Source organism: Rhinopithecus bieti, unplaced genomic scaffold (genome assembly GCF_001698545.2).
Source record: "Rhinopithecus bieti isolate Rb0 unplaced genomic scaffold, ASM169854v2 scaffold_17667, whole genome shotgun sequence".
Taxonomy (NCBI): domain Eukaryota; kingdom Metazoa; phylum Chordata; class Mammalia; order Primates; family Cercopithecidae; genus Rhinopithecus; species Rhinopithecus bieti.
Genome location: NW_016809668.1, coordinates 1834892 through 1861008, shown reverse-complemented (window position 1 = coordinate 1861008; position 26117 = coordinate 1834892). Strand labels below are relative to the sequence as shown.

General features: G+C 40.9%; 1 protein-coding gene and 1 long non-coding RNA gene across 4 annotated transcripts in view; one reads left to right on the top strand and one right to left on the bottom strand.

Annotated features, from left to right (window-relative positions):
• SLC24A2 (solute carrier family 24 member 2) overlaps positions 1-26117 on the top strand; it is a 271049-nt gene that overhangs the window by 196367 nt on the left and 48565 nt on the right. For all 3 annotated transcript variants that reach the window (XM_017890099.1, XM_017890101.1, XM_017890100.1), the window contains 2 exons: positions 10695-10793; positions 14643-14761. In XM_017890099.1, coding sequence (XP_017745588.1) covers positions 10695-10793; positions 14643-14761 — 218 coding nt within the window. The remainder of the gene's footprint in view (positions 1-10694; positions 10794-14642; positions 14762-26117) is intronic.
• Positions 24518-26117, bottom strand: part of LOC108540847 (uncharacterized) — a 45002-nt gene continuing 43402 nt past the window's right edge. The window contains exon 3 of the long non-coding RNA XR_001888784.1: positions 24518-24733. This is a non-coding gene — a long non-coding RNA (uncharacterized LOC108540847). The remainder of the gene's footprint in view (positions 24734-26117) is intronic.

Genomic DNA, 26117 nt, shown 5'->3' with positions numbered 1-26117 from the left:
CCAGGACCAAGGAATTCTACTTAGAATACATCCAGCATTTCAAACTTCATTGCATCTTATTTTCATGATCTAAACTGTCAGCAGTAAAAGCAGAAAGATTGGACTTGGCAAAGAAAGGCAGATTTTGCCACATTGCATATGTAGAAGGTGTTAAATGGCAGCAGAAGGCAAATTGTGGATGCTTCTTTTTGTGTGTTACTGACATCTCTAGAGATAAAGATTGAAGTTGCCTTCATCAGTCAAACCTGAATACTGTTATTATAAATTAATAATATGATCCCACCCAACTCATGAAGCTCTTTAAAAAAAAAAAAAAAGATGGGAATTTGTTATACTTGGAGGCTGGCATGTTCAATTAGGTATGGTAAGTTTCTCTTTTGATTAGATCTAAAGTGAACCAAATCATCTCATTTTAGTCATGAGCCTCTAAGCCTTTAGTTAAGGACTCTCAGCATGTGCCAGCGCTTCTGCTGCTAACCCAAGTTTCAAATGAGATTTACAGGTACCAGATTACAATGTAAAGTTGAGGACTCAAATAAAAATAGAAACTAAGAACTCAGATTAAGTGAAAATTCATAGACATGAAACCTAGGGGACAATACATGCTATAAGTTCACAAAATAGGGGCAACTACTGAATACATGTTAGCCAAATATAAAATCTTCCACTTTACAACAAAATAAATGATTGGGTAATATATAGGTTCCTCAAAAGAACTATTTTGTTTGATTCTGTTTTTTATATATAGGTCATCATAATCTTTCAACACATATTTCTTGAGCACCTACTATTTTCCAGATACAGTAAATCAGATCAAAACTCTCCCCAAATGAATAATGTCACAACCCACTTGCAGAGAGACATACCCAAAATATGGGCTTTGACAAAATAACTCTGAAGAGAATTTTTATGCTCATTAGGAGGTAGTTGGGTTAAATGCTGGCAGGTCTTAGGATATGAGGCCTGCCTTTTTAGTAAAGTGATTCTTCATTCGTTTATCTCTTAGACATCTAGAGTTGCAGGGATGGGAACAAAAGGAGACATTTAAAGCTTCTGTCTAGCAGTCTCTACCTGGCTCAGAACTCCAAATCTGAGAATCAGGCAAACCTCTGAGAATTTCTTTGTGTGAGCCATTTGTGTCTGTATATATGAGATTGAAATGTTCAAAAGATTAAGTTCCTAAAACAATGAAGCAGGTGACCTGAAATGATAAAGAACATCAGCTCTCAAGCACTGTCAGAATCAGCCACGATCAGTAAGTTAGCCCTTTTCCTGAAACATCATATTCTGCCATCTGATACCTGCTGGGAGTTTTTCGGTTTGTAAAATGCCAATTACATCTGAACTCAATTAGATTATCTTTAAAAAAAAAAAAAAGGAGGGGGTATTAAAATAAACATTAATTATAAACACTATTAGTCTTTGGAAACTTACCCACAGCATTAATCAAGCAGAAAGTCTGGCAAGTTTCCCACAATGTGTTTCTAGGCTCTTCTCCTTTCCGTACCCCTAAAAAGGAAGGTAAGCTCAGAATATCATTTCATATAGCAAAAAATCTGAGCACTTTTTCACACCTACACCCACTAATGTCATCTTCTTTGCTGTTTGTGTTAATGTTGCTATATTCACAAACACTTGTGAGGACCAGCCTAGGCAGTGAGCGTTGAGGGCACAAATGGAGAACAGCATCCTTATCCTTGAGAGCCCCACAGGCTACTTGGGGAGCATGTCAGTAAAACACTTTTGAGGCTCTATGACAAATGCCATGATAGGATAGGTATCAGGTGCTATGATGGGGGAGAAGGACTCAGGGAAGGCTTCCAAAAGGATGAGATGCCTAAAGCAGAGTCTTGAAAAGGAATAAGACAAATTCCTTAAGTCTCTTAAAAAGAAATAAGACAAATAGGAAGAGTGGACAATTCCAAGTCTTGTGAAGGGTAATTCAGGAGGATGCAGGAGATGCAACTGAAAACTGGGAGACCAATTACAAAAGCATGTTCATATTTCTAATGATAAGGTGACCCTGCTAGGAAAGATGGTAGAACAAATTCACGTTTGGGCTGATCCATCCTTTATGGGTGGCACAATGATCATTCTCATAGAACATTATTAAAGAAAACCTGAATGGGCACACATGAGTAAGCATATGAAAAGACAGCACTGGATTTGTCATTTACCCGTTGCATCCAGATGGCTTTCAAATGAAGCAAATATTCAAATGGAACTGGAGCACAAAGCTGCTAGAAAAATATATTGGTTACTACTATTACAATTAAAACCCAAAAGTCATAAATAGATAAAGACAGCTATAACTACAGAGATAAATATTTATAGATATGCATGATTCAGTACCCATGCATATCTTTCTTAGCTCTGCCCACTAAGAAAGTCTAGGAGCAACAACATCTTAGTAGCCATAAGCACACATAGTTCTCAGATCTTGGTTTCTAAATACCATTTTCCAATAAAAGGAGTCAGTGCTTCTGGAGAAGTGATTGCTTCCAAGCACTGAACCAGGAAACATACAAAATGATATTGAAACCTCTTGTAATGCCAGAAAATAAAGAAAAGATTTGAAAAGGATGAACCTTGTTGACTGAACACAGAAGCCAATCTGAAAAATATCCCAGTGGTCAAGTTTGAAACAATTTAATTAACTGAATAAATAATGGGCCCATAGAATAAAAAGTATGCACACATTTATACTATGTAAATAATTGAATACATAAATAAGAAAGACAAGACAGGTGTTACTTTCAGAATTCCAATTAATGAGTGTAGACGAAATGAGGAAAAAAGTCTTTTCTTATGCTAAGCAGATATAAATGGGGAGAAAAAGGTCTTAATAAGGAAATTCAGCTGGCCCATTTCATTGTATAATGGGTTTAGTCACCACTTGAGATATAATTATGTATATATTCTCATTAATTACAGAAACTACTCCTATGATTGTGTCTGTAAATCTAATATAATTAAATGTTGTTAATCATCTCTATTATGTGGTTCATTAAAAAATATTTACTAAAGATACTTTACAAAATACTTTATTACAAGGGTAATTCAATTTTTACCAATATCAGTGTAGCCCTGTAATAAGTGGTTTGCATCATGCTTCACAAAATTAGAAAAGTAATTTAGAGGTTGTACTTCAAAACAGATTTGGGAATAAAGAAAATTCTATGTTCTTGGTAGTTTTGTTTAAGATGAAATTATTATTTTAAGAAATAAAATTTCTTTAAAATTTTGCTTCTAAGAATAAAAATTAAGCCTGCCTCTATTTGGTGAATTAACTGTTCCAGTTAGACAGTTGGTAGAATAAAAGAGGATTCATTTTCTGTAGTTGCTAGGTGGCATCTTGTGTGGAGGAACTTTCACTATTATTCTCTGGGCCTCCATACCCTCCTAAGAAGGCCGCCACCATCAGAGCACAAATCCGAAGTCTCTTCCTCACTTCAGGCTATGGACTCTACAAGGGTATCAGCCAGATCTATCTTATTCATCAGATACAGCCCAGTACATAGCACAGGTGTTTTTTTTGTTTTGTTTTGTTTTTTACTATTTGCGGTGTGTTAGTTTGTGACTTGTACTAACTTGAAAGGAAGCTTGACTTCCCAGAGGAGCTGATCATAGTGAGAGCTTCACTGCAAGATAGTGGAGGCCTGTGATGGGTCAGGCGTGATTCTAGGACACTTGTCGAGGGATAATAAAGATGGCAGAGAGAAGATCCCTTTCCCAGAGAAGACTGCTCTCTGCTGGAGAAAGCAGGCATGTGGGCAGCAAGCAGAAATAAGGACTGTAACATGTACAATTAAAGAGCCATGAGAATGATGGGTTTCCACTTGGAAAAGAGGGGTGTGTGCAGAGAAACCTTCAGGTTGGATGTTGAGTTAGGCCTTGATGAATGAGGGGCAGCTAATTAAAAAAATGAGGAACCAAGGCCCAGCTTTCCCTGCCCTGATCTTTATTGTGTTCTAACCTCCTGTCCTATGGAAAGGGGGCTCCTTTGCACATGCACCTTGTTGACCCTGGAGATGTCAGGAGAGAGGGACAACTGATGTGTCTCCCCTGCCTTCCACCACTGGAGTATAAACACCTGGTACACCCCATTTTTCTCCTACTTACCTCTAGAAAGTTCCTGGGGTCCCACAGGTAGACATTCAGTTCCCCTGGGGCCATGGGCTTGGAGGTCCTAAAGACATTTATTCTGGGCCATTGGCCGACAGGAAGCACATTACGGAGTTATAACCTCATCTACTTGCCTAGAAACCATGAACACAAGGATTTGTTGAGCCCAATCTGATGCTAGAGATATACCAGTGAACAAAACCAGCGAAAAGCCTTGCCCTTTTGAAGGTTATCTGCTGCCAGTGGAAAGCACCAAATAATCTATAGTCATAATAATATAGTATATTAGTTGGTGATAACTACTTTAGAGAAAATAAATGGGATAAGAAATGCTGGAGAGAGAAGATATAGGTTTAAACAGGCTGCTCAGACAAGCCTTAATGAGGTGACATTCAAACAAGCTCTGTGGACCTCTGGGGGAAGAATACTCCAGGTAGAGGGGCCAGACAATGCCATGGCACAGAGGTGAGACGGTGTACAGCATTTTCAAGAAACAGGAAAGAGACCAGCATGGCTGGAGCAGTGAGAGAGGAGAGGGGTAGCGCACAAGGTCAGGGCAGCCAGGGTGAGCTTCACTTGACACAATCAGTAAGACTTTGGCTTTCACTTTGACCTGGGGACGGACTGCAGGATTTTGCAGAGAAGTAAGTGCCATGTTCTGTTTTACTGATCACTAAAGATGCTGGGATGAGACTGGCCAGAGGAAGGAGAAGGAAGGGTAGAAGGGAGAGACTCAGACCAGCAGAATTATTCCTGTGTGACTTGGTGCTGGTTGGGTAGGCGTGCGGAGCGGGGAGTGGGAAAGGGGTGGAAGGAAGAAGTGGTCAGATTCTGAAAACTTTTAAAAATAGAGACACCAGATTTGCTGGTAGATGGCATGTGGGGTGTGAGAGAAACAGGGGAGCCCAGGATAACTTCACGGTGCCACATCAGTTCTGTTGCAAGCCTTTAAGAGTGATGATGGCCTATCTGCCTAACTTAAGTCTCTGCTTCCAGAAAAAAAAAAAGGAAAGAAATAAATGGGAGGAAAGTTCAGATGCACTTTTGCTTTTTAAGCTACCTGCCAAGCCATAAACTTCAAAGAAAGAGACAAGAAAGGCAGAACCGAAAACACAAAATAGAGTTTAAAAGGCTGTTTTCCAGTTTTCCTCCTGTGTGATTTTTCCCTTTCTTCTCCCAAGCTATGGTCTGTTCACCAAGGTGTGTGTAGCCACTCCTTGCATCTTTTTCTCTCTTTTGTCCCATCGTTGTTTCTGTGTTGCAGATGCTTAGAATGTTCTGTAGCAGCTGGAAGCTAATCTGATCTCCACCCCAAAGGGTTCCATTTGTAACCCTGCCTATTATAGGCTTGGTGGGAAAGATGGGAGGGAGGAAATTTCCAAGGGGCTGTTTTAATTAACAGCAGAAGAGAAACAAAATTCATTTCCTTTGAGTGAACAGACCCTCCAAACGTTTTTCCGTGCAGCATGAAGCTTCTGCTTTACGTCAGAATGATCTGGTCAAGGATTTTGATTGCTGGTTGTTTTTCGAAATTCACATTCGGCTCTTATGCTTGGATCTTTTACTTCCGCACTTCCCTACCACCCCCTCAACATACACTCCTCTGAGGACACTCAGCTGGTACTGTCTTTCAAATTTCAGACCAAGCTAAACTATATTAAAATGATGCACTAGGTTTTGACGTAGGTGCCTCACGATTTGAGCAGTTTGCTATTTCTGAGATTTTTAACTATACAAATATCTGTAGCTATGTAAAAATACAACACTTTAAGGGTTTAGACCACAAGAGAGTATATTTTTTAAAGTTGCCTTGAAATATGTTAAAAATAACTCCTTCACTCACCTTGAAAAGTACTCAAAATATAATTCTTTTCGGCAGGCACAAAGTTACACAATCATTTCTTAGATTCGTTCCTCTATGCCACCCTTTATGACAATTTGGAATCTGTGCCTAAAATATCTGAGCAATCCCTTTACCACCAAGGTCTGCACCTGCAGGTGCTAGGCATCAATTCTATTTTAAATATCAATCTTATTTTCAGTAATTTAGGAGAAGAATTTCCTGTCAGCCACTTCCATAATAATAGCAACCCTTTCTGAATAGCAATTCCTAAGCACTTGCTGTTTATCAGAGGCCATTGAAACATGCAATGGGTATTAACCCATTGGACCTTCCAAGGACTGTATGAGCTGGATGCTCTTCTTAGCTCCATCTTACTCATTCTGAACCTGAGGTGGAGAGGGGTTAAGAACCTAGTGTGGCATGAGGTTCTTTTGAGCAAATCCATTTTGCAGCAACATAGTCCCTTGGCCTGAATTTTGGCCCTGCGGGTGATGGGGGAAAGCTGATCATGTTCCCACTTTAAGATTGCAGAGGTATCAACTTTTAAAGCCCAGAAAGCCAGCTCTATTACCTTGACCTTCTCAATTGCAGAAAGATCTAAAATGATCCTTTTTCTAATCAGTTTTGGGGGATTCACTGAAACTTGAACACCAGTTCAACAAGGCCCTGTATGCTTAAACTCCTGGGTCCGAATGTGGCCGATTCTCCAGCTTGGCCTGTGTGGATTGAGAGAAGAGAAGATGGCAACAATTCTCCTATAGCAACTCAAGGCCACATCACCCTTACCCCTGAGATTCTGTTTGATTCTCTTTTTCCTCTTACTTACAGAGTTCTTTCAATGCCACACATTGTGATAAGCCCTTTACACATATTTTCTCACAGAAGACCCTTGCAGTTCAGCCCTTCCCTGGATGACAGACAGAAAATGAGCCCCTCTTCCACAAGTGAGTACAGTAGGGCACATATGGACATCATATGTCACCAGTAACTCTACCAATACCACTGGAATCCCTGCTTAACAGATCAGCCAATACCACTAGAATCCCTACTTAACAGATGGGAAAACTAAAGCACAGAAATATTTAGAAAGTCACCAAAAATCACCCAGCAGAGACAGTGAGAAAGCTAGGGCTTGAACTCAGATCTACCCGCCTGTCAATCGCATCCATTTAACCTCCGTTTAGCCATGAAATTGTGCTGTCCCGACACACACACCCTGTTTGCTGTTCTTCACAGTTTGTGGCTTGGGAATGAACAGGTCCTGAAAATGCCATGTCTTCCTACCCCAAGGCAGAGAGGATCACTTCAAAAATCACAGGTTCTCTGCTGGTTTCTGCCCCAGGTCCTTCATGCTCACATATATCCTGTTAACCTCATCCTCATAGCATTTCTCAAAAGGTGCCCTGTGACGATCCCAGGGGTATCCAGTGGGCTGGAATCAGCGAATCTGGTTTGTCAGGCTCTGCCCCACCACCCTGAAGGATTACACATGTGTGCTACATTCTGAAGATGGGCCCTCAACTGCTGCCTTTCTAGAAACTAATCTTGAAGGGAAAATCCTTCTAGCCTATGGAGCAGCCATTGTCAGCACTTAGGATGTGGAATGGCTGCCAGGTCATCATCTAGGGGAGAGGTTGAATTGAAGAAGTTGAAGAGGTCTGTGGAGAAGACAGCTCCCAACCAGGCTTGCTGCTTTGGCTTGCTGCCCCTAAGGCAGCAAGAGGACACAAATAATGCTAATCCCTCTTACTGTTCAGTAGTGCAGAAAACCTGAGGTCCTGCAGTGGGAAAAGAGTAACACAGTCTCACTGGCCTGTAAGATATTTGAGAACCTATAAAATTCCAATTCTGGGGTTATCTCCTACCATGTTCTCCTAGATTTTCATTGGAGATTTGGGGAAAACCAGCCTATGAGTGCCAGAAGCCAATACTGTTGTGAAAGATGCTTCCTGGCAGAGGGCATGGCTCCGTTTCCATGCTGTCGGGTCCCTTTTCTTATTTCTCTGTGGCACACACCTAAACTCTGAAAAGATTCTTATAATCACAAGTGATATGTCATTAGCTGGTTTCTATCCAATATTTTCTGTCATGATTCATGACTTTAGGACATTATTTGAGTTGGGATATTTTAGGTTTTATTTCCCCAGACCTATTTGTTGCCACTTCTGAATGCTCTCCTGCTTTATTATTATCTTACAGATAATTTTAAAATAGCAAATATTGATCATCTATATTTCTTAGAGTGGCAGGATGTTCTGAGTTCAAAAAATGACCCTGAGACCACGATGAGATGGTTTTATTAGTAGAAGCATCATCTCCAATAAAGTTTCAGAACCTCCTTTTTTCCTCTTCTGGATGGAAAACCAGATGATTTAGGACTTTTTGGAGTTGTCTTCTGCAAAAAGTAACTCCTCTGTAGGCTGAGGACTGCAGAGTACTGAAGCTCACTCTTATCTGTTTATCTAGTCCTCAGATAAGACTAGGTTTGGCAGCCTCTTGCATCCACACAGCCTGGACAACTTTCAAGCAATCACAGCCCCTGCCTGCCTCCTCCATCCTGACATTCCTTTTTCTCTCTTTTTTTTCTTTCTTTTATTGTTCTTCTTTACCACCTTGTTCTCCTAGTCTCCAGGATTTCTTTCTTTCCCCTTTTTCTTCCCAGAGTTTCCCCTGGAAATTAAACAGAAACAAATTCAAGCTACCTTCCATGGTAGTGAATCTAATGCTGACCTTCAACATTCCTCAGGGATGGAGTTGTACCCATCACCTCATCCTTCTTTCTCACTCCTTAGGAAACCCAAGCCACACACCAAACTCCTTTTCTCCATGAAATATTTTCTTTCCTACTTCTTTTGAGAGTGTACTCAATGGTGCACATTCATTGCCTAAATTAAGGTACTTATGTCCTAGAGATTGCCTTTGTTGTGGCAAAGAGACCAGGCTTGTGACTAATGGAGCCGTGAGCAGAAACGGTCACAGCTTGTGTCATTTTCACCATTGGAGTCCATTGATCTGACTCTAGTTTACAGGTGCTGTCACTCCCAGCCAGTCACACAAGTCATCACTATGACCACATGCCATGATTCCAAACCATGGAGGCGGGCAGTGGGTGCCAATCTGCCATGCTTTATTCTAGGAAAAGAAGCTCTCCAGGAGAAACATTTTTGTTTGGTTTGGTTCTAAATAAAAAAGTAAAATGAGATCCCCTATTAATATGCTGCTAGGGAACACAGCCAACAAAAAAATACACAGTGGGAAAACTGGAAGGATTGTGGTGTTTTGAGACATTCATTATATCTGAATCTAGGCAATCATCAGTTTAAAATGAGAATTTTTTTATACCTTGAATGTTCCCAAGGAAGAAAATAAAGGATTAAAAAAAGGAATGTGCTGTTTCCCTCATCTCTGCACTTTTGCTTGCTTGCTTTTTTTTTTTTTCTTATTGCATGCATTTACCTATTATGTCAATAATAAGAAATGAAACATTGCACTTGTGGTACAGCTGTTTAAAATGATTACTTTGAGAATGGCATTTTTTCTAGTACCTTTTTTTATTTTTCCATAAGTTATTAGGGTACAGGTGGTATTTGGTTACATGAGTAAGTTCTTTAGTGGTGATTTGTGAGATTTTGGTGTACCCATCACCCATATGTACACTGCACCATATTTGTATAGTTTTATCCCTTGTCCCCCTCCTACTCTTCCCCCCAAGTCCCCAAAGTCTACTGTATTATTCTTATGCCTTTGCATCCTAATAGCTTAGCTCCCACGTATCAGTGAGAACATATGATGTTTGATTTTCCATTCCTGAGTTACATCACTTAGAATAATAGTCTCCAATCTCATCCAGGTCACCGCAAATGCTGTTAATTCATTCCTTTTTATGGCTGCATAGTACTCCATCATAAATATGTGATGGAATATATAGAGAGAATATATATGTATATATACTTTATCCATTCATTGATTGATGGTCATTTGGTTTAGTTCCACCACTTTGCAACTGTGAATTGTGCTGCTATAAATATGCATGTCCAGCACCATTCCCAAAGCATCTCATCACCATTACTTGCTGCACTCAGTTGATCCTTCCTTGCCCTAAATCCACAAATGGAATCAGTTGCCTTCTTGATGCCTTAATTACAACTGACTCAGCTAATCTGGAAAGCTGTGATGCATGTTCCTGACTCGTTTAGAAACAGCAGTGTTAGTTATAAGACAGGTTAAGCATCCCTTATGTGAAATGCTTGGGACCAGAAGTGTTTCAGATTTCAGATTTTGACTTTTTCAGTTAGGGATACTCAACATGTTTGAAAACTGAAGTCAAATCAAAGGACCCCTGGGCTTGGCTTTCCTTCCCAGCCCATTGTTAAAATCTGGTCTGGAATGAGCATTTAATTTCAGAGAAATGGCCATGCCTTCAGAGCAGTTGTTTCTCTAGACCTGTTTTGGATCTCAGCAATAGGGGAGCTTTAGTGCTGCTTGGTGCTTTTGTTAATTTCGTGAGCAACTGGAAAGGGAGAGAAGAGATTCTCAAATAGAGAATTGGGCTGAAAAATCTACAAAGGCAAGAAAGTACCCTTCGGGAAGGTCCTGGTGCATTGGGATTGGACAGAATGGAGTGGTCATGGTATTATTGCAGCGTGACTGAGGAGGCCATATGTGAGACTCTCTTTTTATCTTCTTTCTCATTGTGTCTCCTTCCTGCCACTTTCTTTTGCTTCAGGGAGGTTCAGAGAAAAGGCTTCAATTCTCCACAAGATCGCCAAGAAGAAATGTCATGTGGATGAAAACGAGCGGCAGAATGGGGCTGCCAACCACCTGGGTGAGTGCAGGGAAACATCCACCCTATACCTTTCCTAGGGGAAGCGAGGGGAGCAGAGAGGCAGGACCAGTGTGGGCACCCCTGACTCAGTGCAGACACACACCGCTGCAGCACAGACCTTCCCTGCACAACAGGAAATGAGTCCCTCTTCCCCTAGTGTGTACAGGGTATACATGGACACAGTATGTCACCAGTAACTCTAGGAGAAGTCCACGAAGAGTAAACGTATTCTCTGAGGAACATGAAGTAAAACCAACTCTTAACTAGTCATCTCCATTCAAGAATAGAAAATCACTGTATTTCAGGGATTCCACATAAACAGGATATACACACACGCATACACACACATACACAATGTCATTTAATGTTTAATCAAAGGTAAGAGCCCCCTTCTGTAAGTCTTGACTGGTAACCAGATTTTTATACCTGTAACATTGCTTATGGCACACACTTGGTCACGCCTGAACTGAGTGACAGAGTCCTTCTGAGATGATGCTAAATAAAAAAAATATTAAGAACTTTGGGTGAATAAAACTCTGTTTGGAGAAGTCTATTGGCTGATGTGATACAACCTTAGATGATGCTCGTTTTTTAAGAATTCAGCAATAACAGCCCCCAGGTCTCTTTTCACTGACTTTTGCAGAGCTCCTGTGTGACCAGATTGTGACATTCAGACATCTTATTTTAACTTGGAACATGACGTTCCTTCTCTCCTGTCTGTAACTATAATATAGCGCTCTTATTCTAAATTCAAACTAAATTTAACCTGATCTGGATCTATGCTATAAACGAAGCTATTACCCAAGTAACTAAAATTATCTGCAGACAAAATTCAACAGCATTGCTCTCAAAATACTGACACTCCATAGAAGAGTTTCTGCCTTTCCTGTTATCCTAACTTCTACCTCAGGGAAAATTTTTGGCTGAGAAACAGTTAAGATGCAATTAGATATGAAAAGAAAAACTGGAAAGAAGTCAGCTAAAATGTTAACAATAGTTACTTCCTAAAGCTGGGATTATGAGTTATATATATTTTTTCTGCTTCTTTATACTTCTATAAAGTTTCTCAGAAGAGGTGTATTTTGCTTTTGTACTATAAAAATGTAAAGCCACACCATGAAAGTCTACCGCATAGGTTGAGTTTTGTTTGTGATGTTTAGATTCAACAACACAAGCTATTTTTTCTGCTTCACTTGTTGACTTGTCTTTTATGGAATGCAGCAGCTTGGATTCCTGGGCTCAGTCCCAGTCCTCCTCTTAATGACTGGCCAACCTTAGACTTGGATTTAATCTTTTTTAAGGAGGTAGGACACTTAATTCCAAGGATTCTTCTAATGTTATTGAGTCTCTGAATGACTTTGTAACTAGAAAATGTTATTGGGTCTCCAAATGACTTTGTAACTAGAAAATGTTATTGGGTCTCCAAATGACTTTGTAACTAGAAAATAGTGTGTGTCTAATGCTTTTCAAAGTAAGTCCAAGATTTATTTTCATATTTTCTTTTATTATGAACCTTCAGCCTGCTGTGTAAAAGCACTTTATAAGCTAAGATGTGCACACACAGGTTAGGTCTTATGCCTGGCAGGCAGTCTCTGCTCATCTGTTCATCTCTGTTCTTAGACATCTTAACTCCCCTTTTACCCAGTATTCTGTGTTGCTAGGGTCAATTTGACCACTGCAGGCTGATCCTAAGGTTGTATCACATCAACCAATAGACTTCTCCAAACAGTTTTATTCACCCAAGGTTCTTTTTTTTTTTTTTTTTTTTTTTGAGTCTCACTGTGTCTCCCAGACTGGAGTGCAGTGGCGCCATCTCGGCTCACTGCAAGCTCCGTCTCCCAGGTTCATGCCATTCCCCTGCCTCAGTCTCCCCAGTAGCTGGGATTACAGGCGCCCACCACCACGCCTGGCTAATTTTTTGTATTTTTAGTAAAGACAGGGTTTCACCGTGTTAGCCAGGATGGTCTCGATCTCCTGACCTCGTGATCCACCCACCTCGGCCTCCCAAAGTGCTGGGATTATAGGCGTGAGCCACCACGCCTGGCCGGTTCTCAATATTTTTTTATTTAAATAATTGAATCAAGCATACTAAGATAAACTGGCATAGCTACACATAGCACAACATCACATACATATCGCTGTCACTACTAAAAACTTGGAAAGATAAAGTAAATTTGAGTTTCTATGGTTTTCCATATTTAAATCTATTCGTGTGTCTATATTCCACAACTAAATACATAAAGAAACATAAATATTTCCCTGTGATTTCCAAAATTTGGCTGCTTCAAACTCAACAATTTTTATGTAACTCTCAAATTATTTTCTTAAGCACCAGTGATGGAAATGTCTAGTCCCTCTGAAGTGGCTAGAAGAAAAAAGAAAGCATATTCTCATGTTTCACGAGCAGGTGATACTGCTCGGATCTGATACTGATGAGCATTCTGATACCCCCAGCAATCCTGGCAGCATACTACAGCCTCATTCCATCCCAAAATCCTTGATTTGACCCAAAACAGACAGAGTGTGTGCTCTCAATAGGAACCTTTTAATTTCCCTCCCAATGAAGTCCCAGCAGACCTCAGTGGTGCTGGAACATTGATCACCTGGAGGTACTCCTCTTTGTCATGACAAAAAAATTATTCTAGTGAAAGGCAGGCACTATAAGGATCCAAATAGTTTATGCTTCTTGGTTGCTCTGTACAAGGCACTATGCTAAGTGTTTTATATGCATTTTCTTATTTAATCTTTACAGAAATACTCTTTGATCATATTGTTTTTGTTAGTGGTAGTAGTAGCAACAATAATAGTAGTAGTAGTATTGTTACCATCACCCCAATTTTACAGATGAAGAAACTGAATTTCAGAGAGGTTGAGTCACTTGCAAAGGGTGAAACAGCACAAGTTGTAGATCCAGAATTTGAAGCCAGGCCTGTCTGATTCCCAGTGTTACAGACTCCCAGTGCTTAACCATTACCCTAGAGTCACTTCTCAAGTGTCAAATCTGCACTTGCTGACCCTCTGGCTTTACTCTAGCTAAATGTTCTCTCTGATTTAGGAATGGCACAGCCTTTGGCCTCTATTACTTGTCCATGCTCCCCTTGCCTTGCCTGCAATAGGATGCTCAGGTGTGGAGTGTGCTAAGTGACATTCACCAGGCTGCCCTGCCCATGGCCACCTAGGCACTGGAAGAGTTTCCACTCACAGAGCCTGAATTACAGCTGAACATAATGTCCCTGGGAGGTCAACCTGTCGAACCCCCTTATTTCACAGATAAGGTTCCCAAGTCCCAGAGGAAGAAGGGGACTAGCCTAAAGTGGCAGCCTGATCAAAGCAGAGTAAAGTCTAGGACCCTGAAGCCCTAGCTAATATCCTTTCCAGAGTACAGTATGAAAGAAATTACTGTAAGAAAATATCTGAAGGGTACAGTCCCAGGTGTAAACAATAGTATGTAGATTGGGTGTGGTTTTGGTTTTAAAATGTCTATGTTCATGTTTCCTGAATAGCTAGTTGGTAAATTTGCCTAGGCTCAAGAAAGGCATACCATGGGAGCTGATAGGGCCCTCAAGGTAAAATGTCATGCCACAGCGGGAAGTCAGGGTGCTATTAAGGGAGCAGGCCGTATGCTAAAAGACATGGGGAAGAACGGTAAAAATCCTTTCCTGCTTGGCTCAATATCAGCCCTGGGACTTATCGCCCCTGGGATACCACTATCCTCCACTTTAGCCCAACATTTTAAGAAGCTCTTTTCAATATTACTCTTTACCCCCATTGATTCCATTTGCTTGCTTTCTCTCTCTCTCTCTCCCTCCCTCCCTCTGTGTGTGTGTGTGTGTTTAAATTATATCACAGAAAAAATTGAGCTTCCAAACAGCAACAGCACAGATGTTGAAATGACACCATCCAGTGATGCTTCAGAACCTGTACAAAATGGAAATCTCTCCCACAACATTGAAGGTGCAGAAGCCCAGGTATGGCTTTTCTCCATTGCTCTTCTGGGCTGTTGTCCTAGCATGGCAGCACAGACACTGTATTCTCCTTGGAAGCCCCAGCTCTCAGCTGCGCAGGAATCAGGTAGGGCCTTATTCATCCTTGTGTGTATTTCCCAGTGCCACCCCAGGGTTCCATAAGCAGCAACCTCTACATTTATTGAATGAATATGAATATTCTCTAAGCCACTGTTTCTCCAGGTGAGGTTGGAAGACTCATGCATCAGCATCTCCTGGGGATGAAATGCAGATCCCTGGGCCATATGCTAGGTGTGATGAAACAGGATCACTGGGAAAGCAGCACATAGGAATTAGCATTTTTAATTAGCATCCAAGGTGATTTTTAATGTATGATAAAGCTTGATACCTGCTGCAGTCTAATCCTTTCTCTGTGTCTTTAAGGTCAGTGTTAAGTAATAGAGAAACCACAGCCATCAGACTTCAGTGAGCCCCCTTTGGCTTTCTCTCTCCCTGTGGTTGAAATTAACACTCTCTGGCCCAACCCATTATTCAATGGCACAACCACTTGAACTGTTTAGTCTAGCAGTTGTAAAACCTAACATTTATCAAACACCTACTATTTGCCACAGCTTTGGTACTAGGCATTTTACATATGTATTAGTCCATTTTCACACTGCTATAGAGAACTTATGAAGAAAAGAGGTTTAATTGACTTATAGTTCCACAGGCTTAACAGGAAGCATGACTGAGAGGCCTCAGGAAACTTATAATCGTGGCAGAAGGCGAAGGGGAAGCAAGCATGTCTTACCACGGCAGAGCAGGAGAAAAAAAGAGTGAATGGAGATGTGCCATATGCTTTCAAACAACCAGATCTCATGAGAACCCATTCACTATCACGAGAATAGCAAAGGGGAAATCTGCCCCGATTCAGTCACCTCCCACCAGGCTTCTCCCCCCAACACATGGGGATTACAATTTGAGATGAGATTTGGGTGGGGACACAGAGCCAAACCATATCAACATATGTTATGACCTTTAACCTCACAGCTGAAGGTGTAGGCATGAGTAGCTCCATTTTTTTTTTTTTTTTTTTTTTTTTTTTTGAAACGGACTCTGTTACCCAGGCTGGAGTGCAGTGGTGCAATCTCAGCTCACTGCAACCTCTGTATCCTGGGTTCAAGTGATTTTCCTGCCTCAGCCTCCTGGGTAGCTCGCACCACCACACCTGACTTTTTTTTTTTTTTTTTTTAATGCATTTTTAGTAGAGTTGGGGTTTCACCATGTTGACCAGGCTGGTCTTGAACTTCTAACCTCAGGTGATCCACTTGCCTTGGCCTCCCAAAGTGCTGGGATTATAGGTGTGAGCCACTGCACCCAGCTAGTACTTCCATTTTACAGTTGAGGAAACTGAAGCTCAGTGAAATGAAATAGTTAATTGGGATTACCTAGTTTGTAGACGGTAGAGCTGAGATTTCATCTCAGGACTGTCCAGCTGTACTATTTCCACCACTCCCTCTAGAACACAGTTGCTCAAAACATAGGCAGAACCACCTTTGGTGCTTGTTAGATTTCTGGATCTCTTCCTGATCAGGTGAATCAGAATTTCTAAGACCTAGAGCCCCAAACTTGCATGTTAATTAGGCATTTTAAAACTTGCATTTTACCTAGCTCAGTGTTTCTCAAATTTTAATGTACTTACAAATTATCTGGGGAGGTCATATTAAAATTCAGGTTCTGAATTTGTCAGGTCTGCCATGAGGCCTAGAGTCTGCAGTTCTAATGAGCTCCCCAGTGATGCTGATGCTGCTGGTCCAAGGACCACACTAAAATTTGAAAGCACTCTCTAGACAGAATTTCCCCCAATGAGCTGAAAAGTGATACAGTACCTGCGAATAGAAACCAGACTACAGTCAATATAACCCAGCAGCCATTACTTAAGGAAAAAAAAAAATGCTAATTGTTGCCTGTTACCCTTATTCTGATAGAAATCATGTATTTCTTTCCTAAGGAAAGTTCCTTAATTTAACAGAAAGAATAAAGAGCCTGCTGCTCCTTCTGCCCTTGTCTCCTCTGCCTTCAATGCTCCTTACCTTCCTGCCCAGAGCCCTGTGGTTGCTTTGCATTAGCTCAAGAGTGAGCTGGCAGAGCAGTTTATGTCCACATGGATAAGCAGCGTGTGACAGCAGGAGGCAGGCCCCAAGGACATCTGGCTGCCCTTGGGGATGGCACAATCACAGGTGTGCAGAGGGCAGCCTCATCCCCATGCCTCTCCATCTGGCTGACAGAGGGACATCTGTGCCCCTGCAAGGGAGGACCTTGCTGCAGGGGAGCAAAAGAGTCCCAGATGACCCCTCTCTGAGCAGAGCTGTGCCCCTAGGTCTCCACAAAGGGGAACGGGACAGATTTGTGCACCACCCTGCTAGGCTCAGAGTTCAAGAGCAATCAGGTCTTCAATTGCAATCAGGTGACCTGGGCCTGCAGGTCACCATGGCCCACTGTAGGACAGCCTGGTAGTGAATTCTAGATCCACCAGGGTCAAGTTACCTAGCTTCCCTGAGCTTTAATTTAGTCGCCTCATCTGTGAAGTACAGATAGTAACAGTACTTGCCTCATTGCAGCTATCATAAGGGTTAAATGAAATAATGTACATAAAGCCCTTATTAGAGTTAGATGCTAGATATTCATATTATGTATTCATATTTATCATTAAAACACCATTCAAGGTATCCTTTCCCTGAAGGAGCTCATTATACGTAAAGTGAAAAGGTTTTATGTATATAATATTTAGGGAGCATTCAGGGCATAATAATCAGTGAATGTTTGTGGTATATATGACCTGGTGTGATCTTAGAGGTCTATACAAAGTGCTCTGAGAGCCTGCCAGAGGAAGAAGTTGGTCCTAACTAGGGGAGATATAAAAACTCCATAGAAGAGGCAACATTCAAGCTGGGTGTTGATGGGTGAGTAGGAGTTTGTCCCTCAAAGAAGAAAGAAATAACCAAAATGACATGTGCAAAGGTGTAAAGCCTTAAAAGGGAAAGTCGTGTTTAGTGATTAGAGAGAAAGATGATAGAACTGGAGCCTAAAATACAAGGTGAGGAGTAAGGAGATATCTACTAGAAAAGGTAAGTTGGCTTGAATTTCTTCCATTGTTTATCTAATCAGAAAATTGATTATCTAACATGTGTCAGACAATGTACTGGGCACTGGAGATGCCCACATGTTCTAGCAAAGCAGAGAATATAAACACAACCCAATGTGATTATACATGGCCACAAAGGCCATGAACAAAACAAAGCAGTGTGATAGGATGGAAGGAAAGTGGAGAAGCTCCTGTGGGTTGGGAGATGAGGGAAGGCCTCCAAGGAAATGGCATTTGAACCGAGACTGAAGTTCAAGAAGGAGCCAGCCAAGGGAACAGCACCCACAAAGGCAGAAATAAACTTAGTTGTTTCAGAAACAGAAAAATCAGTATGGCTGGAGAGTGTGTGGAAGGAGGAAGCATGGTAGCGATGAACTCAGAGAGGAGGGCCAAGCAGAGCTGGTAGGCCTTGTAGATCGTGATAGGGAAGTTGACTTCTGTCTAGGGCAGCAAGAAGCCATTGGAAGTTAGCAGATGTGATTTGCACTTGTAACAGATCCCTGGCGCCATGGTGTCTTAGAGGTTGGATTTGGGGGAAGGAGGGTTTATGGCAATAGTGGAGCAAAGAGGTTGTTGCAGGCGTTGAGGGAAAGAGCTGATGATGACATGTACTGGTGTGACACATGGTGGAGAGGAGAAGTATGTGGATCATGAAGGACATTGTGTGCACTGCCAACCAGTCTGGACTTCACCCTCTTGGGAGTGGGGAAGTGCAGAAGATTTAGAGGGAGCAGTGGCAGCATCAAATTTGTTTTATAGAAAGACAATTCTCTTAGAATGGTCAAGAGGGATCAGAATAGAAAAATACTAGACAAAGGGAAGCGAGGTAAGAACCTGTTGGTTCCGGGATTGGCACACTGTGGTCCACGGGCCAAATCTGACCTGCAGCCTGTTTCTGTACGACACATGAGACAAGAATGGGTTTTACATTTCTAAAGCTTTTTTTAAAAAGGAAGCAATAGCAGCATCTGTGACAGAGACCATATGGACCTCAAAGCCTAAACTATTTACTATCTGGCCCTTTACAGAAAAAGTTTGCCCATCCTTAGTTTCAACCATCTGTCTTAGAAAAAAAAAGGAATGAGAAGCTCTTCATGTACTGCTATGAAATGACCTCCCATACATGTTGTTTAGTGAAAAAGGCAACATGCCAAATTGTATCCAGTATATTATATTCGTACACTGAAAAAAAGGGGGAAGGGAAATAGCATATAAGCATTTGCTTGGAATGCTGTCAAATAACTAGTCATGCTACTTCCAGAACAGGGCCCTGGGCAGTAGGAAACTGGGATGGAAAGGAAGCTTTTTAAAATGCACCCTTTTATAAACTTTTGAATGTTGAACCAGGCAATTGCATTACCTTTTCAAGAAAAATGCAACACTACTAAAAATAATAATGGGTTAAAGGAATACAGGAGTAGTGTACTTTGGTCCCTATAACACAGACTGAGGATGGACCACCTGAATTCAAATCCTAGCTCTGCTGCTTACCAGCTGTGTAACCCTGAACAAGTGACTTAACCTGTTATCCATTTTCCCTCTCTGTGAAACAGGGACAATAATGGTGTCTGTCTCATAGCACTGTTGTGAGGATAAATGCTCTTAGAACAGTTCTTGGCACATTGTAAGCACTGCATAGGTGTGTGCTACTATTAGCAGTATCAAGATTTTTTAATGGCTATTGAGTAGCGCAGGTGGCAAGGTGTCTATTGGTAGACCATGTATGAGCTGCAGTATGAATGGCAATGGCTGGATTTGAGAACCATTTCTGAGCCAGAATTGGGAAGATTTTGGTATTGACTTGGTCATAGAAAGTGAAGAAAAGGAAGCTGCAGATGTTGCTGAGGTTTCCAGGCTGGAAAGTCTGGGTGATGGGATGAATTAGGGCTGGGCCTCCAGAGTCAGAAGGAAAATGTGAATGCGGGATGATCAGGCCACCTGAAGCACAGTTTCATGGACATGATTCAATGCCTTTTCATTTTGTTAGTTTTATTTCCTTTTGAGTTGTATTTTTAGCAAGCTCCATGAAAAGTGGGGTATGCGTCCTGACTTTATTAATGGAAATTATGAGCCCCATGCACCATACTCATTGCTGTTATTCTCCTGAGAGTTTAGCCTGCCTTGTGTAATTAACCTGCTGTTTTAAAAACCCTATTTACAAGTGAACTAATTTCACATTGTCACCGCATCTCCGAGAGGTTGCTGCCATACAGTCTTTACCATGGCAATGGAGAGCATTTTTAAAACACTCTCTCACAGAGGAATGAAGTTTTTGCTTCATTTGTATATTCTGTGGAACCAAGAAATAGTATGACTTTTTAAATGGCTGAGTGATAATTATCTTTTCCCAGTAACTGCTGATCCAATGTTGTTGATTCCAACACTGAGAAATCTGATCTGGGATGCCACTGAGAATTTATCAACCTTCTCAAATTTTTGATGTTGAGAATTTAGCCAGGTTTGAAAGACAATTCAAGGCAATATGCTCTCCCACCCAGAACCCAGCATTTTCTAACATTTCAATTTTGCCAATCTAGATGGGTGATTTGCACTTGGCCCACATACACTGCAAAACTGCCTGCCTGCTGCATCATAATCCCCGCTGCTGTGACACATCAAAACCGTTTAAATATGCTCACAAATGAGGGTAGAGGGGGGAGAGACTTGCAAATTCCTTAGTTCTAAAATCTAAAACTTTTAATAACTGTGTCCTATATTTTCACTTAGCATGAGACAACTTTTTATGTGTTTCAGTTTTTATTTCATTTCACTTCTAAGATTTCCCTCTGTCCTTAGGGAAATCAGAATTGTCCCTGCTTTGGCTAAGAGCTTCCCAGACGCACCTGTGGGCAAACAGTTATATAAGAAAATCACATTCCTAGGAATGTGATTGATTGATTGACAGAACAGAGATAGGTAGATAGATAACAGATGGTTGGAGATAGAGAATGTGTAAAATGCAAGTGCTTTTATTCTCACTTTACAATTCAAATATTACCTTGCCATATTAAGCTCTTCCTTTCTCAGGAATTCAGCTCTGACTTATTTCTCCATACTGTTATCTTTACCTAAACTCAGTGGAGTTTGTAAGATCTGCTTTTATAAAGCCTCATAATGCTGATAAAAATGTTTGAGTTTTATGTCACAAAGTGAAGAATGAGTAGGGGAAACAGGATGCAAGTGACTGTGGTTTTTTATTTCTCTTTTAAAAAAAGAAATGCTCAAAATATCTTCCTACTATTAAATTTAGATCTCTGAGGTTGATTTTTAAAAACATGTCATGGCCAGGCATGGTGGCTCACACCTGTAATCAATCCCAGTTTTGGGAGGCCGAGGCAGGTGGATTACTTGAGCTCGGGAGTTCAAGACTAGCCTGGGCAACATCACAAAACCCTATCTCTACCAAAAATACAAAAATTTAGCAAGGCATGGTGACATGCACCTGTGGTTCTAGCTACTTTGGAGTCTGAGGTCAGAGGATCACTTGAGCCCAGGAGGCAGAGGCTACAGTGTGCCATGATCACCCTAGTGCACTCCAGCCTACGCGACAGAGGAGACCCCATCGAAAGGAAGGAAGGGTCATTATAAAAACCAACAGTTTTGTTACAGATTGTTGGAAGGGAGGAAGGAGGGAAGGTCATTATGAAAATCAGAAGATTTATTACAGACTGTTGTTGTCATCGTTGTTTAAAGTTGTAGCTATGATTTTAGACCCTCTTTGGAAGATTTTGTAATAAATGTTGGTCAAAAAATGTTAGCTCAGATAGGGATTTCTAAGATTATCCAAGCATTTGGTACCTGGAATTCATATGATGTCTTTCTCCCTAAAATATTATCCTTAGTAAGCAAACATTTAAGTTCTTAGCAGTGGTGAGGTTTAATACAGGGTTTGGGAACCTCCAAAGAGAAAGTCACCTTTCTAAATAATTAAGGGGTAACAGCCAGGTCCACCATTTTGAAAGTTTAAAAATAGGCAAGAACTGCATTTCCCTGGTTTTTCAATCTCCTGGAACATCAATCAAGTATGATAAGAGGTTCTGCCACCCATGAAGTAAAGGCATTGGTGAAAAGTGGGGTGTGTGTATTTGTGTCTGACACCACTAGAACATAAGAGCAGTGCTGGGGGAGATACCAAAGCTGAATAGTGAAAGAAGTAAGAATAGCAAAAGACTCTTCATCGGACTGTTTAGTTTTTTTTAGGGTTGGGGTCTTGTACCATCACCCAGGCTGGAGTGCAGTGGCGCAATCATGGCTTACTGCAGCCTCCAACTTCTGGGCTCTAGTGATCCTCCCACCTCAGCTTCACAAGTACCTAGGACTACAGGTGCACACCACAATGCCCAGTTAATTTTTTTAATCTTTTGTAGAAATGGATCTTGCTGTGTTTCCCAGGCTACTCTCAAACTCCTGGCCTCAAGTGATCCTTCTATCCAGACCTCCAAAAGTGCTGGAACTACAATTGTGAGCCACCATAACCCAGCCCAGATTGGATTTTTTTAGGGCCCGAACAGTGTTAGTGCTACGACTACCTTAGAAGAGAAATCCACTAGTGTCAGAGCAAGCAAAAATTAGGAATTTTTTACTGACCGGGCCTTGGCACATGGGTTCCATTTTCTGAAGTGGATTTTTTTTCTGTTAATCTGTACATACATATTTTTTAGGAAAAACTGGGGTCCAGTTCCTGTATGTGATGACCTGAAAAATATTTACCAACTGCTTAAGATGCACTCAGAGGCCTTTTAACACATTTAAAAGATGAAATAGATATAGATGAAATAGATATAGATCAGACTCTAGAGTTTCTGCCTTAATTTGAATATTGACAAAGAATTATATATTCGCTGAGAATCTCGCTGTTAAAAATGCCACTTGTCATTGTGCTTTCTGAAGGAGTTTGAAGAATGTCTATTAATTGTTCCCATAATATACATTAAGGGCTATTAATAAAAAAGAAAAAACTCCATTACCACTCTGGAAAGAAATACTACCATTAGTACCACTGTTCCTATGAGTAATTTTAATCCAGTTGATAATAAGATGATGAAAATGGTTTCTGAATTATTTTTTATGATTCTCCAGTTAGCTTTTATGTTAGCAAATCTCTTATGGATTTTATCAGCAAGATTTACGGATTTACAAAGCCCATGAAAACAACAAAATCCAATTTACTCTAGTAATACAGAAAGAAAGCCATCTCATCCATAAGTTGCACCTAGAATCATTGGGAAAAAATGCAAAATGAGGGAAAACAGTTGCATTCCACCAGACTCTTCAGAAGCCATTCTGCATGATTACAGAATGGTTTCTCAGCCTCTTGGAAAAGTTAGGTCCAGACAGCTTCATCACTCACAGCAAGATATTTTGAAACCTTGATTTCGGTTCAGTCTTGTCCAAGATTAAGTTGTTTTCAGGAGGCCATTAGTGCATGAAACCTTCTCATGTTGTGTTTAGGGTGCCAAATTCCTGATTTTTTTCCATCTATATATAAAACAAACCATATGATGATATTATAAAGGGAGTAAATTATTTTCTACCACCAGGCAAGCAAAGATTTATCATTTTTAAGAAGTCTGTTTTCGGCCAGGAGTAGTGCCTCATGCCTGTAATCCTAGCACTTTGGGAGGCCGAGGCAGGTGGATCACGAGGTCAGAAGGTCAAGACCATCCTCGCTAACACGGTGAAACCCCATCTCTACTAAAAATACAAAAAATTAGCCAGATGTGGTGGCACGCACCTGTAGTCCCAGCTACTTGGGAGGTTGAGGCAGGAGAATCCCTTGAACCCGGGCGGTGGAGGTTGCAGAGAGCCGAGATCGTACCACTGCACTGCAGCCTGAGCAACAGAGCAAGACTCCATCTCAAACAACAAAAAATAAAAGGTCTTTTTTCCACTTAACTGTTAGCTCTGTTGGTTTAGGATGTTCACATAGAAGGCAAAACAAATGTCTCAGATGGCATTGCCTTCCAAAAAAGAAACACGTAAACTTACCTCTTTTTCACTTATCTTATGGATAAGTGATAGGAAAGTAGACTATAAGAACAGAGTACAGAGAATTAGTTGGTTAAAAAATACAAATACAGGCTGGGTGTGGTCACTCACACCTGTAATCCCAGCACTTTGAGAAGCCAAGGTGGCCAGATCACTTGAGGTCAGGAGTTCAAGACCAGCCTGGCCAACATGGTGAAAACCCATCTCTACTAAAAATACAAAAAAAAAGTTAACCAGGTATGGTGTCTGGCACTTGTCATCCCAGCTACACAGGAGGCTGAGGAAAGAGAATCGCTCAAACCTGGGAGGCAGAGGCTGCAGTGAGCCAAGATCGTGCCACTGCACTCCCACCTGGGTGACACAGCAAGACTCTGTCTCAAAAAAAAAAAAAAAAAAAAAAGTGTATATATAATATAAATATTAATATATATACACACACACACACACACACACACATATATATATATGCACACACACATACACAAATGCAAACACAGAGAAATTAAAAGAACAAAGATAAAGAGTTCTAAGGCTCAATAAAGAATGAGTGGAAAAAAGGGCAATTTAAAAATAAAGTGAACGCAATGATTTATTTCAAAGCCAAAAGATCTATTCAAAATGAGATCTTTGAAAAAGATAAACATGCATATGGGCATTGTATTAGTCTACTGGGGCTACCAGAATAAAATACCATAGACTTGGTGGCTTAAACAGCAGCTTATTTTCCCGCAGATCTGGGGGGTTGGAAGTCCAAGATCAAGGTTCTGGCAGATTCAGTCTCTGGTAAGGGCTTCCTTTTTGGGTTGCAGATGGATGCTGTCTCATTATGTCTTCACGTGGTTTTCCCTTGGTGCACGTGCACCCTGGGGGGAAAGAGAGGGAGATAGAGACAGCACAAGCCTTCTGGGATTTCTTATGATCCTATCGAATCAGGGCCCCACCCTTATTACCTCATTTAACCTTAATCACTTCATTAGAGGCCTCATCTCTGAATACAGCCACACTGTAGGGAGTGGAGTTTGGGCATATGAATTGGGGGTTGGAGGGAGGGCTCATAAACTTTCAGTCTATAACAGTCAATAGGGACTGACATCAGAGTTGAGTAACAACTTTTCTGAATACAGCTCTCTGGTTTTCTGTCATGTGGTCTAACAGTTTTTCTTCTTCCAGACTCTCCCTGTTTTCACCCATTTTCAAAGGGGAAAAGCAAATGATGCTTTATCCTCAGCCTTAGAGCCCTTAGGAAAGCCATCCCAGAACTCAGGTTTGTTTTGGAAGTGACTCACAGCACACCTTGTTTGGCGAGTCCTAAACTACAGTGTCAGGGTGCCAAAAGTTCATTTTCCATGTGTCACTTAGAGATTTTGAAGTCAGGTGTTTGGGTCTGTAAGACCAAAATGATCCACAACCCAGTAGTGAATAATGTTATAGGTCAGTCTTCCATATTTAAATTTCAAGTATAATGTTCTATTTTCATAATCCATTGACATAATGAAGGCCATTAGTATGCTGACCCCACTAATTAGGCAATATGTTTAGGAAACCATGGAGGCGAGAACAACTTACTATTCCTGAGCCAGCCAGTGTTTTGGGTGGGAGTTTACAGGTATTTCTTTTGTGAAATGCATACTGTGATTTAAGCTTACAAAATGAAGAGTGTTCTATGGAATGTTTCTGGGGAGGCACCTTTTACTTGGCAAAGAGTTGTTGATTTCGGAGCGTTTCCCTCTTTCAACGTGTGACTGTGCATTTTTGGTAATTTTACCTTCAAGAGTTCCAACTCTACCATTGTTTTCAGCTCTGCACAAAACACAGAATTAAGGTGTCACAATATTATGAGTCTTGACACCTGCTTAGCAGCTTTGTTTCTGATAGAATATCTACTTAAAGCTTGCCTACTGGAATAAAATCATATTTTCTCCTTAGGGCTGTGAATTTTTCCCTTTCATCTTATTTACAAAGGCTTTCTATTTATTCATATTGCCTGAGGAACAGAACAGAGCCCTCAGAAATAATACCACATATCTATAGCCATCTGATCTTTGACAAACCTGACAAAAACAAGAAATGGGGAAAGGATTCCCTATTTAATAAATGGTGCTGGGAAAATTGGCTAGCCATAAGTAGAAAGCTGAAACTGGATCCTTTCCTTACTCCTTATACGAAAATTAATTCAAGATGGATTAGAGACTTAAATGTTAGACCTAATACCATAAAAACCCTAGAAGAAAACCTAGGTAGTACCAG